This window comes from Cibotium barometz, chromosome 8 (genome assembly GCF_041138505.1).
Source record: "Cibotium barometz isolate CiBa-2024 chromosome 8, ASM4113850v1, whole genome shotgun sequence".
In the NCBI taxonomy this organism is placed as follows: domain Eukaryota; kingdom Viridiplantae; phylum Streptophyta; class Polypodiopsida; order Cyatheales; family Cibotiaceae; genus Cibotium; species Cibotium barometz.
The window spans coordinates 22716578-22735640 of record NC_141053.1 but is presented as its reverse complement, the minus strand read 5'-3'; the positions used below and the strand labels follow the sequence as shown (position 1 = coordinate 22735640).

The window sequence follows — 19063 nt, the reverse complement described above, 5'->3', positions numbered from 1 at the left end:
AGCAACATGTAAGGATGATGTATGGTATGTTGATTCAGGTGCTTCGAACCGCATGACAAGTCATGGTAAGTGGTTCAAGGAAATGAATAGTCTTGAAAGACCAAGTTTTGTTGAACCAAAGGATGACTATGCTCATCTGAGTGCCCATGTTGGAGAGGTGCCATTGTCTATGCACGACGATGGTAACGTGAAGTACCTTGAAGATGTACTCCATGTTCGAGAGGTGCCATTGTCTATGCACGATGGTAAGGTGAAGTACCTTGGAGATGTACTCCATGTTCCAACATTACAAAGAATTTATTTTCTGTTAGCTAGATGATTGAGCTGGGTTTGAAGGTTCAGTTTCATCCTGATGGTTGTTATGTAGAAGACTTTAAAGATAAGTGTAGGTTGGTTGCAAAAGGCAATAGAGTGGGCATAATGTTTACACTTAATGTAAATATGCCTCAAGTGAGCACCGCAATGTTTGCAAATGGATTAGGAGTTATTGGAGATACAGATATTTGTCATAAGAGAATTGGGCATGTAAATGTGCAAATAATGAAGTCTATGCAAACTAAAGAAATTGACATAGGGTTGCCTAAGTTTAAAGCTAATGTATGTAGAAAGTATGTGAAGCATGTGAATTTGGAAAGCAGGATAAACATGTGTTTCCACATGATAGAAATGTGAGCAGGAATGTACTAGATGTGGTGCATTCAGATGTATGGTGTCCTGCAAATACTACATCTATGGGTGGCTGTATGTACTATGTAACATTCATTGATCACCACACAAGGAAAGTGTGGGTGTATTTCATGAAGGAGAAGAGTGAAGTTTTCACTCATTTTCAGAATTTTAGAGTGATGGCTAAAAAGCAGACAGGGAAGCATGTTAAGTGCCTAAGGTCAGATAGAGGGGGAGAATACTTCTCCAATGAGTTCTCTAATTTCTTGCGGAAGAATGGAGAGATAGTTTACATGTAGATATACTCCACAACAAAATGGAGTTTCTCAACAAAAAAAAACATGCAAAATTGCAAAGATAGCATGAGCATTGATGACATAGAAGACTATGAGCCATTGCTTTTGGACTAAAGATACTTCTATAAAAGTTTATATCATGAACTGGATTCCTACAGCAGCCATATATGATGTAACACCAGAGGAGAAGTTCAGTGGGGCAAGAAACCTGATTCATCTCACTTGAAATTTTTTGGATGTATTTGTGTATGTGCCAGATGAGTTATGTATGAAGCTGGATCCAAAGGCAAAAAATTGTGTGTTTATTAGATATTTTCTTGAGAAAAATGGATATAGATGCTATAGCCTTACTACACGTGAGTTGAGGGTAAGCAGAGATATTGTGTTTGATGAAATAAGTAGCTAGTATGCTGCTGAGAAAGATGCCATTGGGGTTGATGTTACTAGAAATGTGATTGCACAGAATGCAAGTCAGCAAAATCATAGTCATTAAGTGGACCTGGAGAGTCCTCTTGTGTTGGGTGGACCTGGAGAGTCCTCTTGTGTTGGGTGGACCATGGAGTGGAAGGTTGCATAATACCAGTCCTAGAAATGTAGTTGGCACATCACATAAAGATAGAGAGAAAGTGGTTACGTCCCTTGGTATGCATAATATTTCTACAGGGCATTCTTTTAACACTATTATATGGACCACATAGGTAATATTTCTTGAAAACAAGAAACATTTGGCATCTTTCAAAGATTCCATAAAAAAAGTTTAAACTTTTACCTCTTTTTAAAAAGTGGTCTACACATGCATACAACACTACCAAAAAATGAAAATATTTTGGGCACTTGACACGTTTCTTACAAAATTTAACATGAAAAAAAAGACTTCGTTTTGCTTATTTTTTGAGATTATAATAAAAAATGTAACAATAAGCTTTCAAAAAACATGCCAAAAAAACAGAGACAATGTTTATTATTTCCATCTTCAATCCAGAAAAAAATTGATATATATAACTATAAAAAGAAGTTATTTTCTAAACATATAGCTTATGGCATGGTTATGGTTCCTCATAAACATTCATATCTATACCAACACCATCACTACTTGATGTGCCTTTCCTTGAGAAGGTAGATGAGGCATCCTCTTTTTCACTATCCATAAATGATAAATACATTTTTTTCTTTTATGTCTACACTTGAAGCTTAGACTCCTTGGGTTATCTGCCGGGAGGTTGCAAGATGAGGGTACTCACTTTTGTTCACTCTCTCTAAAATTGGGACATCCATGCATCTCAGGAGGACCAGTAACATATGTTATTAACATGTTCACATGTTCTCGTTTACGTTAGGTGAGATCCCTGTTAATGAGAAATATTTGATGATAAAAGAGGTATACCCATGACATTGGAATGCAAATAATTAAATGCAAAAAGAGGAATTCCCATGGTAATTGAGATCCAAGAAATTCAATGGAAAGAAGAGGAATTTTTAGTATAATTCAATTTATGATTATTTACCAAAAGTGGAAATATGGGTAGAATTGATTTCCACAAATCTCATGAATTCTTTTATTCAAAAGAGGAATATTGAATATAATTCATTTGAGAAATTGAGAATGAATATGGAAATAGTCATCGAGAAAAAGAACCTTTAATTAGGCCAAGCAATTGGCAAAAATTTAGAAAAAGTCCCATTATCGGGATCAACCTAGAAAAAGCTATTAAATGGGAATAGTATGTGAATAGATGAGATAAGGTGAAAATAGGATGTGATCAGATGTGTATGGGATGTGATAAGATAAAAATGGGATATAATAAGATGTGATGTAATGAGAATGAATGTGGATGTGTATGTGGAAGAATGAATGTGGATGTGAATGTGAAAGAATGAATGTGGATGTGTATGTGGAAGAATGAATGCGGATATGTATGTGGAAGAATGGATGGGGATGTGTATGTGGAAGAATGGATGTGGATATGTATGTGGAAGAATGGATGTGGATGTGTATGTGAAAGGATGTGATGTTGATGTGAGTGAATGAATGAGATGTGATGTGATGTGAATCGGGATGTGAATGAATGAGATGTGATGTCATGCAAATCTGATGTAAATGTATGTTATGGGATGTGAATGGATGTGATGTGATGTATGTGAATGGATGAATGTGATGTGATGGATGTGAATGGGTGGATGTGATGTGATGTGAATCCCACAAGTATGAATGAATGATATGTGATGTGAATGGATGAGATGTGATGTCATGTGAATTAGGATGTGAATGAATGATATGAGATGTGAATGGATGAGATGTGATGTGAATGAATATAATGTGATGTGTTGTAGATCGGGGTAGATATGAATGGATAAGATGTGAATGAATGTGATATGATGAGATGTGGAGATGGGTAGATGCGAGTGGATGAGATGTGATGAGGGTAAATGAGGAAAGATGTGATGAGATGGAAAATGATGTGATTGGATGAGAATGGAAAATGATGTGATTGGATGAGAATGGGTATACATTTGAATTGGACTTGGATTAAGTAATGTGGATTGATGTGGAACAATGTGGAAAGAGGAGAGTTCGTTATAGAAACTGTATTTATGACCTATTTTAGAATGATTGTTTTATGTCAATAATGCTGGGGAAGCATTTTGACCATCTTGTGAATGAGGTCGTGGAGACCTAACTAATAAAGTTGCAACAACTGACTCTCTGGAGAGTCAATGGAGGACGTCTCATGTAGTAAGGTTGGCCGAGGTCAGCCTCGGTTCGATTTAAATGGTGAGCTTCTGGTACGGTGGATGAGGGACCAAGGAAGCGGCCTATAAGTGAAGTGCTAGGTGACCTGCTGTGAAGGATCCTAGACGGTGCTGACCATACGGTGCTCAAGCTCTAGGTCGTCAAAGATACCCACACGTACGTCGGGGAAGATATTGGAACAAGGAGTAAGATTAGTTTTCTGAAATCAGGCATGGATCTAGTTGATTGACCTTGCTGGTCCTCAAAACGGATGAGTCCATGGCTTTTTTTTATAGATCTCTTGGTTGATCTTGCTGATCTTCAATGGAGATTCCATCTTCATTTTTATACGTGAATATATTGTCGGGTACTATGAGCTAGGAACTATCGAGAAGGCCCCTGAGGGATAGGTGGTGAGCGTTCAATGATGCCATAGGTACACCGATGAAGGAATGATTGAAAATTAGGATTCAACCAGATATTTTGGAGGATTATGATCAGTGACACTATGGTTTCATTAAATGATTATTTTAAAGATAATTGACTCTGTGAAAAAGGCAATTTCATATTGTAAGTGGTGTGAGACTGGCGTTAAATTGGCATGAATATCTGGCTAGGGGACCTGGGAACTCTTTTTCCTATTACCCGAGACAAAACCTAACCAAATTCCTAGTTGGATCCCATCACCAGAGTGGTTGGGCGGTTGGCTAACCCATGGGACTGGATGGGACTAGAGGCTGGACTGATGGATCCGTAAAATAAGACTCAATTCTATTATAGTACGATAGATGAAGTAAATCCTGAATAGTAATTGTTCTATGGTAAAAGAATCAATAGCTGTGCCTCTCGATGGGGAAAAAGCATTGGTTTCTATGATCCAAGTGTAAGTTTCTTCCTTGATCTAACCTGGTGACTCACAGGTTCAATCGGATCAGTTTGGTCAGTAATGACCCTGACTACGTTAAAGTACAAATATCCTGGTGGACTCACCAGTGCTTTCCGGTAGGGGGAAGTTTTTTCGAGTTCAGTTTTTGAAGAACTCAGGGATTAGTCTCTTGTCCGGATATCCGTGTGGGCAAGGCCCCAAGTGAAGGATCCTGCCCCGTGCAAGAAGTGCTACTTTCGCTTGCTAGCACCCCCCCACCCGAATCCGTTGCGCAGTGGGGGCAGGGATCTTTCAACTGGTATCAGAGCAAATTAGCTAAAGTGGATCAATTGAAAAGCAAAAATGTCAAAAATTTGTGAAGTAATAGTAAAAAGTTGTAATTGTGTGATAAAATTCATACAAATTGATATTCAAAATGAAGATTTATAAAATTGAAAGTGGGTCTTCAGATGAAGTACCGCAATTTTATGGAAATCCTTCACTTGCTTGAGCTCTAGTCGTATATATGAGTAAATCTAAGACCTTGAAATTATAAGTAAAAAAATGCTATCCAGATGATGAATTCGAATGTGGTTGATATGATTTTAAATTCTGGTTGAGTATTGATGAGTTGATTTGGATTCTGATTGAAAAAAAGATGATTCCTGAATTTTGGGTTGAAAAGAAATCAGTTGAACAAAGCCACACTGAGGATGAACGGGACGAGTCCCTATGATGATGTTCGTAACTGGAATGACAATAATGACTTCAACAAATCACTACAAGATTAGTGGATTATGGTGATAGATTGCTACTGTTAACACTAGACCTAGTGGATCCAGTTAAGGGATGACAAATTAAAAACCTACATAACTGAAACTTCCATGGAGGAGTGTTCAGATGGATTTTTTGGTCTAATGGACCATTATTGTGTTAAGAATATTCGATTTAATTGGTGAGCTTCTGGTACGGTGGATAAGGGACCAAGGAAGCGGCCTATGAGGAGTGAAGTGCTAGGTGACCTGCGAAGGATCCTAGAGGGTGCTGACCATACGGTGCTCGGGCTCTGGGTCCCCAAAGATACCCACACGTACATCGGAGAAGATATTGGAATAAGGAGTAAGAGTTGTTTTCTGAAACCAGGCATGGATCTGGTTGATTGACCTTGTTGGTTGTTCTTTTTTATATGGATCTAGTTGATTGACCTTGCTGGTTGATCTTTTTTATATGGATCTGGTTGATTGACCTTGCTGGTCCTAAACGGATGAGTCCATGGCTTTTTTATATGGATCTATTGGTTGATCTTGCTGATCTTCAACGGAGATTCTATCTTGATTTTTATAAGTGAATATATTGTCAGGTACTATGAGTTAGGAACTATCGAAAAGGCCCCTGAAGGATAGGTGGTGAGCGTTCTAGTTGCCAATGATGCCATAGGTACACTGATGAAGGAATGATTGGAAATTAGGATTCAACCGGATATTTTGGAGGGCAATTTCATATAGGGTGTGTAAGTGGTGTGACTGGCGTTAAATTTGCATGAATATCCAGCTAGGGGGCCTGGGAACTCTTTTCCCTGGAACCAGAGACAAAACCTAACAAAATTCCTAATTGGATCCCATCACTACAATGGTTGGGCAATTAGCTAACCCATGGGACTGGATGGGGTTAGAGGCTAGACTGATGGATCTGTAAAATAAGACTCAATTCTGTTATAGTACATTAGATGAAGTAAATCCTGGATAGTAATTGTTCTATGGAAAAAAAATCAACGCATGTGCCTCTCGATGGGGAAAAAAGTGTTGGTTTCTATGATCCAAGTGCAAGTTTCTTCCTTGATCTAACCTAGTGACTCACAGGTTCAGTCAGATCAGTTTGGTCAGTAATGACCCTGACTACATTAGAGTACAAATATCTTGGTGGACTCGCCCGTGCTTTCTGGTAGAAGGAAGTTTTTCCAGGTTCGGTTTTTGAAGAACCAAGGGATTAGTCTCTTGTCCGGATATCCGTGTGGGTGAGGCCCCGAGTGAAGGATCCTGCCCCGTGTAAGAAGTGCTACTTCCGCTAGCTAGCCCCCCCCCCCCCCCCCCCGAATCTTTTGCGTGGTGGGGGCATGAATCTTTCAGCTGGTATCAGAGCAAATTGGCTAAAGTGAATCAACTGAAAAGCCAAAAATGTCAAAAATTTATGAAGTAATAGTAAAAAGTTATAATTGTGTGAAAAAATTTATACAAATTGATATTCAGAATGAAGATTCATAAAATTGAAAGTGGGTCTTCAGATGAAGTACTCCAATTGTATGGAAATCCCTCACTTGCTTGAGGCCCAGTCATCATGATGGTATTTACCTTATAATTCTAAGGACCGTGACTACCCGTATACACCGAGGGTATAACTGCAGCTCTTTACTAGCAATATATATATGTAAATCTAAGACCTTGAAATTATAAGTAAAAAAATGCTATCCAGATGATGAATTCAAATTTGGTTGATATGATTTTAAAATTTGGTTGATATGATTTTAAAATTTTGGTTGAGAATTGATGAGTTGATTTGGATTCTAATTGAAAAAAAGATGATTCCTAAATTTGGGGTTGAAAAGCGAGCGATAGTTGAAAAGTGATCAGTTGAAGAAAGCCACAATGAGGATGAATGGGACGAGTCCTTATGATGATGTTCGTTAACTGGAATGAGTATAATGACTTCAGTAAATCACTACAAGATTACTGGATTGTGTTGAATAGATTGCTACTATTAACACTGGACCTAGTGGATATAGTTAAGGGATGACAAATTAAAAACCTACATAACTGAAACTTCCATGGAGGAGTGTTCAGATGGAATTTTCAATCTGATGGACCATTATTGTGTTAAGAATATGAATGATATGTTCTGAATGAAATGTTATCTAATAATGAGTCCTATATAAGGGATCTTTATCTCATGATTCTGTGGAGAGCTAACCCATCTAAAGAACCCCATAATTAGTTAGATCTAAAGTCAGATTTGAATTGTAAATAAAAGGACTTAACAAGAATTTTCATATTGATAGGATCATGGATCGAGTTTGTCGTGGTAGGAATGATAACCCCCAACTTGATGAGGAAGAGATCGACTTGGATGTTCGTAAAACTCTTCATTGATCTCGCAGCCTGGACCTTTCAAGGTTGAAGGGAAAAACTTGGGCGAGACTGTGGAGAAGTGGATCGACGCAATGGAAGAGTACTTTGATGTCACCGGGTACAATGAGAAGAGCAAAATGGCTCTTGCAAGGCTGAAGATAGTAGAAACAGCCAGAGTAGCATGGAGAAACCACTGCAAGACAAACCATGTGGATCAAAACACTCAAACATGGAATGATCTCAAAATTTACATATGAAAGAGATTCTGTCCTCCCGGCTTTTTGGAGATAAAGAACAACTGATGGCCAAGTTCATTCGGGGATTGAATGAACCTTTGAATATCCTAGTGAAGAATGCCAAGCCAGTTTCCATGGGGCCAAAGCAGTGCGGATGGTGAAGGATTTCGTCAAGGCCTTTGATGTCAAGGTCCCACACCGAAGCCAGCACCATCACCTTTCAAAAGGTTTTTAGCTCTAGAAGGTGATTCCAACCTTCGACCGTCTAAGAGATATAAGGGTCAAGCCCAGTATATGGAAAGTTCCAGAATGGAAGAAATGTCCTTTTCTCGGAACTCAATCCCTTGGAATTCAACTTTAGAAGCAGTGCGGATGGTGAAGGATTTCGTCAAGGCCTTTGATGTCAAGGTCCTGTGTCGAAGCTAGTACCATCACCTTTCAAAAGATTTTTAGCTCTAGAAGGTGATTCCAACCTTCGACCGTCTAAGAGATATAAGGGTCAAGCCCAGTATATCGAAAGTTCTAGAATGGAAGAAATGTCCTTTTCCCGGAACTCAATCCCTTGGAATTCAACATCAGAAGTTCCACCCTTGAACAAGGGAGTGAAACGCTATAACTGTCAAGGATTTGGACATTGCAGTATGGATTGCCCAACTCTTTTTGGAACAAGGTTTTCAGAGCAAAAAAATTAGGGATCAAGATTCCAGAATCTAGCTCCTTCCTTCCAGAATAATCAAGTTTCTTTCTGCCAAAATCAGAGAAATCCTAGAGGTAGACCCTTTAACCAACCCGCAGTTTGAATCCAAAGTAATGCAAGACCTCCGCCTCAGAACAGGGGAAGTCAAAGAGAGATGTTCCCAAATAGGCCATCCACTTCCAAGGCAGTAATGCTGGAAGTGATTGAAGAAGGAGAAGAAGATGAAAGAGATCATACTCCACCTACGAGATGAGGACATCTCGTGTTTTTCCTCCCTCCTGCTTTTGAGGTGTACAGGTGTAAGAACTTCCCCTTCTGATCTCGTAATTATTCCCCTCTTTGAAATAAAAGAAAGATTATGTTTTTTCCTCTTTTGACCTAGAGAGAAAAAATGTCTAGAGAGAGATAATCCAAAATTGAGATATTTTTGGATATAAAAATAATCCTCCTTGTGTCTAAAATGGTTTCCCCCCTGAAACAAAAAATTCAAAAGGGACTTTCCAATGTGCATTTGGAATTAATTGAAAATAGTTAAAAAGGACCTTAGTCTAAGGGTCCAGATTTTCAAAAAATTTTGAATTATGCTCCAATATTAGGGTGCCTATGGACCAATAGGATCAATCCAAGTGTGGGGAGGAGATAAATCCAATTTATAAAAGAAAAGCCCCCAAAAAAGATGAGTAAATGCTCACATAAGATGAAGAGTTGACTAAGGACAAGGTTTATTAGTAAAAAAACTATGAATATTGCTAAAAAATGAGATATTTTGGGTATAATGATTCAATTTTGACACCTTGGCAAAGAGAAGGGGGCTCTTCAAGGAGGCGCCTATTTCACATGTGTGGTGGAGTTTTAAACTCAAAAATATTGTGATATTTTTATCTCTCTGCTCTCTTGGATCAAACCAAATCAAAAGGAAGCCAAACTAGGTCCAAATCTTGTCCAAATTCAGCCAAACTGAACCTGGAAAATTCTAGAAACTAGTTGGACTTGGTTAGAGGCCTCCCTCACCTATAAATAGATCCTTAGCCCTTTGTAAAAAAATATGAGAACTATACCATGCTAATATTATACTGAAATAATGATGTTTTCTATTATCCTCTAAAAATCCTCTACAAATTGAAGAGATTGGAGCTTCTCTCTCTCTTCAATTTTCCTTGGAGACTTCATCAACATACCAAACCAATTGATTGGTTGGGTGCCTCTACTTTGATCAAAGAATCAAGAAATCCAGGAGGTAAAATGTGGTTTATGGTCTTTTTTCTTTAATCTCCAAATGTTTCTCTCTACTCAACCCCTCTCAAGCTTGAGAAGCATTGAATTGAATGGCTTTTTAATACAATTGAAGTTCTTTAATGAATTTTAGTGATAAAACACATAAATTTCTAGTTATGCTTAAATTATAATGTTTTTTAAAGCTTTTCTCTCCCCCCCAAAGAATGGTCATTCCTATGACCTATTCTATAATCAAATGAAGCTTCTTATGAAGCAATTCTCTAATCTAAAAGTAATTTCTATGCTTGTCAAATTAGAGGCCAAATAAGTGGCTTTTTAATACTTTTATGCTATTTAATTTATGAAAAAAATAAGAATCAAGTGCATAATTGGATATTCATCCAATTAATGGTTATTCTAATCATAGGGATATTACTAAACTTTATGCTTTCAAATTATTGAAAATTATCAGTAATAGGAGCGGAGCTATGGTAATTTTTTTGAAAAATTACCACATAAATCATTTTCATTCATGATATGAAAAGAGGACTTCCTACCATATTATAGGATTAATCATCCTAGATTAATTGAATGATTCTCATTATAATCATGGAAAGTTTGATTTTTATGTTTATGCATAAATAGTTAATTAGAAAAAAGAGAAATTTCTAGTAATCCATTTTTATGTTAAAAGAGTAATCCCCATGACAATGGAAATCCATGTATTCCAATGAAATAAGAGAAAACTTGGGATGCTAAAATAATGTATATTTTTAAAAAAAATTAAAGAAGGATTTTAGTTAAATTTATCTTTTTGCATAGATAAATTTAAATGATGAAAGAGGAATTTTCACCATATTGGAATTCAAATATTTAAATGAGAAAAGTGTAATTTTTAGCATATTGAAATCAATGGGTATTTTATTTTAATTCAAAGATGAATTTTAGATAAATTCATTTTATGTATGGGAAATATTTAAATGGTAAAAGAGGAATTCCTATGACATTTGGAATTCCATCATTGAGATGGGAAAGGAGAAATTTCTAGTATATTGGAATTAATGAGTATTTTAATTAAATTTAAAGATAAAATTTAGATAAATTTATTTTATCTATGAGAAATATTTAAATGTTAACAGAAGAATTCCTATGACATTTGGAATTCCATCATTTAGATGGGAAAAGAGAAATTCCTAGCATATTGAATTAATGGGTATTTTAATTTAGGTGAAATTACTTTATAAGAAATATTTGATGATAAAAGTGGAATACCCATGACATTGGAATGCAAATATTTTAATTTAGGTGAAATTACTTTATACGAAATATTTGATGATAAAAGTGGAATACCCATGACATTGGAATGCAAATAATTAAATGCAAAAAGAGGAATTCCCATGGTAATTGAGATCCAAGAAATTCAATGGAAAGAAGAGGAATTTTTAGTATAATTCAATTTATGATTATTTACCAAAAGTGAAAATATGGGTAAAATTGATTTCTACAAATCCCATGAATTCTTTTATTCAAAAGAGGAATATTAAATATAATTCATTTGAGAAATTGAGAATGAATATGAAAATAGTCATCGAGAAAAAGAATCTTTAATTAGGCCAAGCAATTGGCAGAAATTTAGAAAAAGTCACATTATCAGAATCAACCTAGAAAAAGCTATTAAATGGGAATAGCATGTGAATGGATGAGATAAGGTGAAAATAGGATGTGATAAGATGTGTATGGGATGTGATAGGATGTGATAAGATGAAAATAGGATGTGATAGGATGTGATAAGATGTGATGTAATTATAATGAATGTGGATGTGTATGTGGAAGAATGAATGTGGATGTGTATGTAGAAGAATGGATGCGGATGTGTATGTGGAAGAATGGATGTGGATGTGTATGTGAAAGAATGGATGTGGATGTGTATGTGAAAGGATGTGATGTCGATGTGAGTGAATGAATGAGATGTGATGTGATGTGAATCGGGATGTGAATGAATGAGATGTGATGTCATGTGAATCCGATGTAAATGTGTGTTATGGGATGTGAATGGATTTAATGTGATGGATGTGAATGGATGAATGTGATGTGATGGATGTGAATGGGTGGATGTGATGTGATGTGAGTCGGACAAGTATGAATGAATGATATGTGATTTGAATGGATGAGATGTAAAGTCATGTGAATCAGGATGTGAATGAATGATATGAGATGTGAATGGATGAGATGAGATGAGATGTGAATTGGAATGTGAATGAATGAGATGTGATGTAATGTGAATGAATGAGATGTGATGCGAATGAATGTAATTTGATGTAATGTGATGTGATGTGGATTAGGGTAGATATGAATGGATAAGATGTGAATGAATGTGAGATGTGGAGATGTGGAGATAGGTAGATGCGAGTGGATGAGATGTGATGAGGGTAAATGAGGAAAGATGTGATGAGATAGAAAATGATGTGATTGGATGATAATGGGTATACATATGAATTGGACGTGGATTAAGTGATGTTGATTGATGTGGAACAATGTGGAAAGACGAGAGTTCGTTATAGAAACTGTATTTATGACCTGTTTTAAAATGACTGTTTTATGTCAATAATGTTAGGAAAGCATTTTGACCGTCTTGTGAATGAGGTCGTGGGTGGAGACCTAACTGATAAAGTTGCAATAGCTGACGGAGATGTGAATGAATGTGATATGATGAGATATGGAGATGGGTAGATGCGAGTGGATGAGATGTGATGAGGGTAAATGAGGAAAGATGTGATGAGATGGAAAATGATGTGATTGGATGATAATGGATATACATATGAATTGGACATGGATTAAGTGATGTAGATTGATGTGGAACAATGTGGAAAGACGAGAGTTCATTATAGAAACTGTATTTATGACCTGTTTTAAAATGATTGTTTTATGTCAATAATGCTGGGGAAGCATTTTGATCATCTTGTGAATGAGGTCTGGAGACCTAACTGATAAAGTTGCAACAGCTGACAGAGAGTCAATGAAGGATGTCTCACGTAGCAAGGTTGGCCGAGGTCTTGACGGTTCGATTTAAATGGTGAGCTTCCCATACGGTGGATGAGGGACCAAGGAAGCACCCTATAAGTGAAGCGCTAGGTGACTTGCGAAGAAGGATCCTAGAGGGTGCTGACAATACAATGCTCGTGCTCTGGGTCACCGAAGATACCCACACGTACATCGGGGAAGATATTGGAACAAGGAGTAAGAGTTGTTTTCTAAAACCGGGCATGGATCTAGTTGATTGACCTTGCTAGTCCTCAACGGATGAGTCCATGGCTTTTTTATATGGATCTGTTGGTTGATCTTGCTGATCTTCAATGGAGATTCCATCTTGATTTTTATAAGTGAATATATTGTCGAGTACTATGAGCTAGGAACTATCGAAAAGGCCCCTGAGGGACAGGTGGTGAGCATTCTGGTTTTGCCAATGATGCCATAGGTACACCGATGAAGGAATGATTGGAAATTAGGATTCGATCGTATATTTTGGAGGATTATGATCAGTGACACTATGGTTTCATTAAATGATTGTTTTAAAGATAGTTGACTCTGTGAAAAAGGCAATTTCATATTGGGTGTGTAAGTGGTGTGACTAACATTAAATTTGCATGAATATCTGGCTAGGGGACCTAAGAAATCTTTTCCCTGGTACCCAAGACAAAACCTAGCCAAGTTTTTGCACCCTTGGGTGTCGGGCATTAGGTCTAGGTCAAGAGCCTATGGCCCCTATGCGTAGGCTATGTATACGCTATGCATAGGCTAACTCATAAGCTATGCATAGCCCTATGCATAGCCTATGCATAGGCTATGCATAGACCTATGCATAGGCTATGCATATCCCTATGCATAGCATATGGATAGGCTATCTCCTAGGCTATGCAGAGCGTATGCTAGCATATGCATAGGTTAGGCAAGGCTATGCATACACATAGCGCATGCATAGCCTATGCCTAGCCTTATGCATACCCTATGCATCCGCTATGCATAGCCTATGTATATGTGCTATGCATACCCTATCCATAACGTATCCATAGGCTATGCTTAGGGTATGCATAGCCTATGCATAGCCTTATCCATAGAGATATGGGGCATTGTTATATGCCATCTAGAATGTGCTTATGTCAAGTTAGGAGTGGTTATCTCTGAGTAGGTGTGGTTCTTGTGGAGGGGGAGCTCTCGATCTTCTCACTATACTTCTCTTGTGAAAGAGGAGTTTCCTTTGTCATTAATAGTGGGGAGCATGTGGAAAGTCCTCGGAAGCTATCATCTGAAAGGGGCATTGTCCACTTTGCTTGCCTAAGCAGTATTGTAGGAGATCTTAACAATGTTATAGTATCACATAGTGTATTTTTTGTCTAAGCTTGTGTTGTTTTCTCTTGGTTGGCTTGATATTGTTGAGGTAATCAAAATTATTCATTCAAACTCATGTTTATTGCACCGTTGGGTATCGGGTTTAGGAAATGTACTTATGAATAGAGATATAGGGCATTGTTATATGCCATCTAGAATGCTGCTTATGTCAAGTTAGGAGTGGTTATTCGCAAGTAGGTGGTTATAGTGGAGGGGGATCCCTCGATCTTCTTACTATATGTCTTGTGTATAGAAGAGAACTTGCCTTTGGTTTTAATAGTGTGGAGCGTGTAGAAAGTCCTCAGATTCAGGTATCATTCGAAAGGTGCACTCTCCACCCTGCTTGCTTAAGTAGTATAGTAGGAGGTCTTAACAATGTTCTAATATCACATGTATTTTTATCTAAGTGTCAAGTATGGATTTTGTTAGAGTAATCAAGTTTTGTTGCCTCATGCATGTATGTAGCAATGTCGATAGACCCATCATCTCACAAGACCTTGATGTGGCAAATCTGTTATCTATTATAAATGAACGATATGGGCAGCAAGCTTGGTCTCAGTTTACTCATGGTTCCATCAATTTTTTTCACATACACAAAGTTAATCTTTTATTCATTCTATAAATCATAATTTAATCTTATATGCAGCAGGCTAGCTTACAATCGAGCCAATCGATGCCATGGGGGTAGACTATCCCACTTGGCCAGTTGAAGCTATGGGGGCAATCTACCCCACCTAGTCAGTCGGGGCACACCACACCTTTGATAGGCGTGGGGCTAAATGGTGCAGGTCCATCACGATATGGTTGTGATGAGTCTACACCACCTTCTTTGACAAGACCCACCGCCACTCCCTCATGTTTGTCTTCACCAAACCATGACAATGACGTAGTAGGGAGTCTGGGGGGGTAGTAGATGTGCTAGCAGGGGGGCCCAACTACTTTTGCTTTGGGCATTGCTTTGGGTAGCACTAGGTCTTCGGATGTGTCTCCCAACAAACAGGGGGGCTCTTCATCTACATATTATGAGCCAGCCCCCGGGAGACCCATTCGACCATTCGATCCATGCACCCTACCATATAACAAACACTATTGCAAACAAAATAGGTAATATTTCCTGAAAATAAGAAACATTTGGTATCTTTCTAAGATTCCATAAAAAAAGTTCAGTTTTTTACCTCTTCTTAAAAAGTGGTCTACGCATGCATACAACAATACCAAAAAAATGATAATATTTTGGGCACTTTATACATTTCTTACAAAACTTGAGATGAAAAAAAAGACTTCTTTTGCTTACTTTTTGAGATTATAATTGAAAATCTAACAATAGATTTTTAAAAAACATGCCAAAATAGAGACAATGTTTATTATTTCCATATCCATTAAAAAAATGATACAACTATAAAAAGAAGTTATTTTCTAAACATATAGTTTATGGCAGGGTGGTTGCAAGATGAGGGTACTCACTTTCGTTCACTCTCTCCAAAATTGGGACATCCATCCATCTCGGGCGGAGTACCTCGATCGTGATAGTGCCGCCAATCAAAAGACGACACGTGGCTCCCGAGCCTAAATCGACATATCTCGATCGAGATGCCAACTAATGCCACGCTAGCAGGTCCGGCTTTCCAGGCGTCATCCATGTCACCAATACATGTCACCGCCACCACAATATCTCGATCGAGATATCTATGCCACTCGGATCCACATCAGGGCCACGCTGTATCCCCGTAGGCATATTTGACTAGCACATCTCCATCGTCCACGTATCTCGAACGAGAAATATACATCCAATCGCGACCATTCATTGTTCGAGGTAATCGGATACAATCTCCACCGTCCCCATATCTCGATCGAGATACTGAGTTCAAATCTCAGCCGTCCAAATATCTCGATCGTGATATAGAGATTCAATCTGCACCGTCCGAATATCTCGATCGAGATACGTAGATGCAATATCCACCGTCCAATTATCTCGATCGAGATAAGGAAACGCAATCTATACCGTCCATTTACGTACGCTGGAAGATGCAATCTCGGCCGTTTAAATATCTCGATCGAGGTATATAATGAATGTTGACCGTCGAGATACCTTTTCGTGGTAATGCCTCTAAATCGTGGCCGTCCAATTACCTCGATCGAGATATTAATATCAAATCTCAGCCGTCGATCCTTCCCCAACCCTAGAATTAGGTGTGTATCTTGGCCGTATGTTGCACTAACCCTAATATCCAGAGCGTTAATCTTGCAAACCCTAAATTGCATGATGTTACCGAACCTCGATCGAGGTTATAAAACCGGAAAACTTTTTTTTTTGGCTCATTTTCACAAGTCGTTTTCACTCCCTTGCTCTCTCTTGATTTGGATTAGTGTTAGTGAGCCCATTAGCTTTGTTTTTAGCTTCATTAGTGCTACTTAGCACTAAGCATTAGACCTTTCACATTAGACCTTTCACATTAGACCCTTCACATTGGACCCTTCACATTGGGCTTAGGTTTTAGCATGGAGGGCCACGAGGAGGGCCACGAGGAGGGCCGCTCATCTATTGCGGACCTCATCGCGGAGATAGACCGTGAGCTAGCGGCTATCCGTAGGAGTGCTAGAGACACTCCGTCTACATTACATATCGTGGCAGACTTGGAGGCGATGCTTGCGTCCCTTCGTAGCCTTCACGATATTGTTTATGTAGATGAGTGGATAGCCCACCATCGCGCTGCTCCGGTGTCACATGGCCTGACATATCGTCAGGTCTGTGATCTTGCTCCTATTAGGGATGGGGCTTTCCTAGATCTTTTCCTCGATAGTCGTGGGATGAGGCCCGGGGCGGGGAAGCCCCTCACTATTTCGCGGTGTTCGCATCCTCGTATGGCGGCACATATCTATAGTCGATATGTTGCCGCATATGGGAGGATGCCGAACAACCGCCAGATCCCCATATACTTCGCAAAGCAGTTATATGCGGAGTTTGTCTTAGGGGAGGAGGTCGATTACACCAGCCATCGTCCGGGTGGTGGTGCTGGCCGAGGCCGTCTCCAGGACCAGGGTAGGCGGCCTCCACCAGCACTTCGTGTAGCACCTGCCGCCACAGATCCTTCCTTTGTGCCATTGTCGACAGTAGAGGCTCTTGGCACGCAGGTCGGCATTGACGTACGGAGTACCACGGAGAGCATCCAGCACGTGGTGCGCCTATTCTCACGAGCTATACCGACGACAGATGTGGAGGTATTTACATATAGATTACGTCTTAAGTTTTTTTGGTCATTTATCTTCATGTTTATATGTACTTTTCTATATTTTTACATGAGCAGCATGGTTGATTGTGTCACGCAGGTTCCCACACCTGCCACTCAGAGGCTCACTCAGGAGTTGGTAGAGGCGAGAGCGGAGATAGACCGCCTCCGAGCTGCATTACAGATGGCAGAGGCAGCTACTGCAGAGGCACAGCATCTGAGAGAGTCCGACATCCAGCAGGTAGGTTTCTCTTGCACGTTTAAGTTACAAATTTCTTTAAGTAATACCTAATGAGAGACTAACCAAATATTTTAATGCTTTACTTTTTTGCGTAGGCTCGGACCGAGGTAGAGAGCTCCAGAGCTGAGGCACAGCATCATCAGATCATGGAGCAGATTGCCCAGCACAGGGCAGAGCAGCTGATGCTGCATGTTCGAGAGTATCGTAGATCATCCGATGTGACAGTGCCTTACCTACCGTTATATCCACGGCCTATCACAGAGGTTTTTCGACGACCTCTCCCTCAGGATGCACCTCCCTTCCTACGGGATGCGTGCTGCTGTTTATGCATCGAGGACATTGACAGTACAGGAGGATATGCCCTAGGATGTGGACATATTTTCCACTTGTCTTGCATCACCCAGGAGCTCGTCCGGTTCTCAGCATGCCCATCCTGCCGTGCACGCGTCGACTTAGCGACGTACAGGGTATTGGGCATCGATGATCTTCACCCAGGCCTTGTACGAGTAGATGCCAGGACTGGGAGGCCTGTCGACTTTACATCAGCTATGGACTTGGGACTCGACGCCTTCGACGATAGAGCCCAGGAGCCTGAGGTGCCTCCTGAGATAGAGTGGAGCTCACATGAGTTCGACGCTTACCAGAGAGTGCTACATGAGAGCCAGGTGACAGCATTTGAGCGCGTGGGTGGTGCTGGCCCTAGTGGCACAGCGGGTGATGGTGCTAGCAGCAGTGCTGCTTCTCATGAGCAGCGTGTCCTTACAGCAGAGGAGCTTACACGAGCAGAGTGGCAGACACGCACCATTGCAGATTATAGATTTTGGGTGTACAGACAGAGGCGTCTTGCATTAGCACGACGCAGAGAGAGAGAGAGGGCCATAGCAGCTTTTGGGACTCGTGAGCTCCCGAGTATACCGGCACCAGCTCACGATCCTTCCTTTGAGGCAGACCTCCCCGCAGACATTCGACGACCCCCGCAGCCGGCACAGCCGCCTCGACGTGCACAGCAGCCTCGACGCGCACGTCGACCGGCAGTTAGAGATGACGATTTTGATTGGGTTGCTGTTGATAGTGACTAAACTCAGACTAGCTGGGTTAGCTCACTTACATTGTACTTAGATTTTTGGGCAGTGACTAACCTCAGGCTAGCTGGGGTAGCTCATTTTCATTCTGATGTACTTATTTGATGTTTATATCATTATGAGTTTTCTCATTATTGAGTATCATTACATTTTAGTTGATGTTCTTGATTTTATTATATTTCTTAACACTTTTGCTATCATATTGTTTGTTGAAAATCTCCATGCCATCGTACCCAAACATGCTCCGATGGGGACCAAACTTTGCAAGCATGTGGGGGTGGGCCCCCCCCACATGCTTG

At 39.6% G+C, this 19063-nt stretch overlaps 1 protein-coding gene across 1 annotated transcript; it reads left to right on the top strand.

Annotated features, from left to right (window-relative positions):
• The first annotated feature begins 16392 nt into the window (after positions 1-16392).
• Positions 16393-18802, top strand: LOC147636050 (uncharacterized). The gene is made up of 3 exons (XM_086801078.1): positions 16393-17433; positions 17542-17682; positions 17778-18802. Exons 1-3 carry the CDS (start codon positions 16714-16716, stop codon positions 18759-18761), a joined length of 1845 nt encoding a protein of 614 aa, XP_086657204.1. The 5' UTR covers positions 16393-16713; the 3' UTR covers positions 18762-18802.
• Positions 18803-19063: the final 261 nt, after the last annotated feature.

Coding starts and splice junctions, on each gene's coding strand:
- LOC147636050 (XM_086801078.1), top strand. CDS start 16,714: ATGGAGGGCCACGAGGAGGGCCACGAGGAGGGCCGCTCATCTATTGCG. Junction 17,434..17,541: donor TACCGACGACAGATGTGGAG/GTATTTACATAT, acceptor TGTGTCACGCAG/GTTCCCACACCTGCCACTCA. Junction 17,683..17,777: donor GAGAGTCCGACATCCAGCAG/GTAGGTTTCTCT, acceptor TTTTTTGCGTAG/GCTCGGACCGAGGTAGAGAG.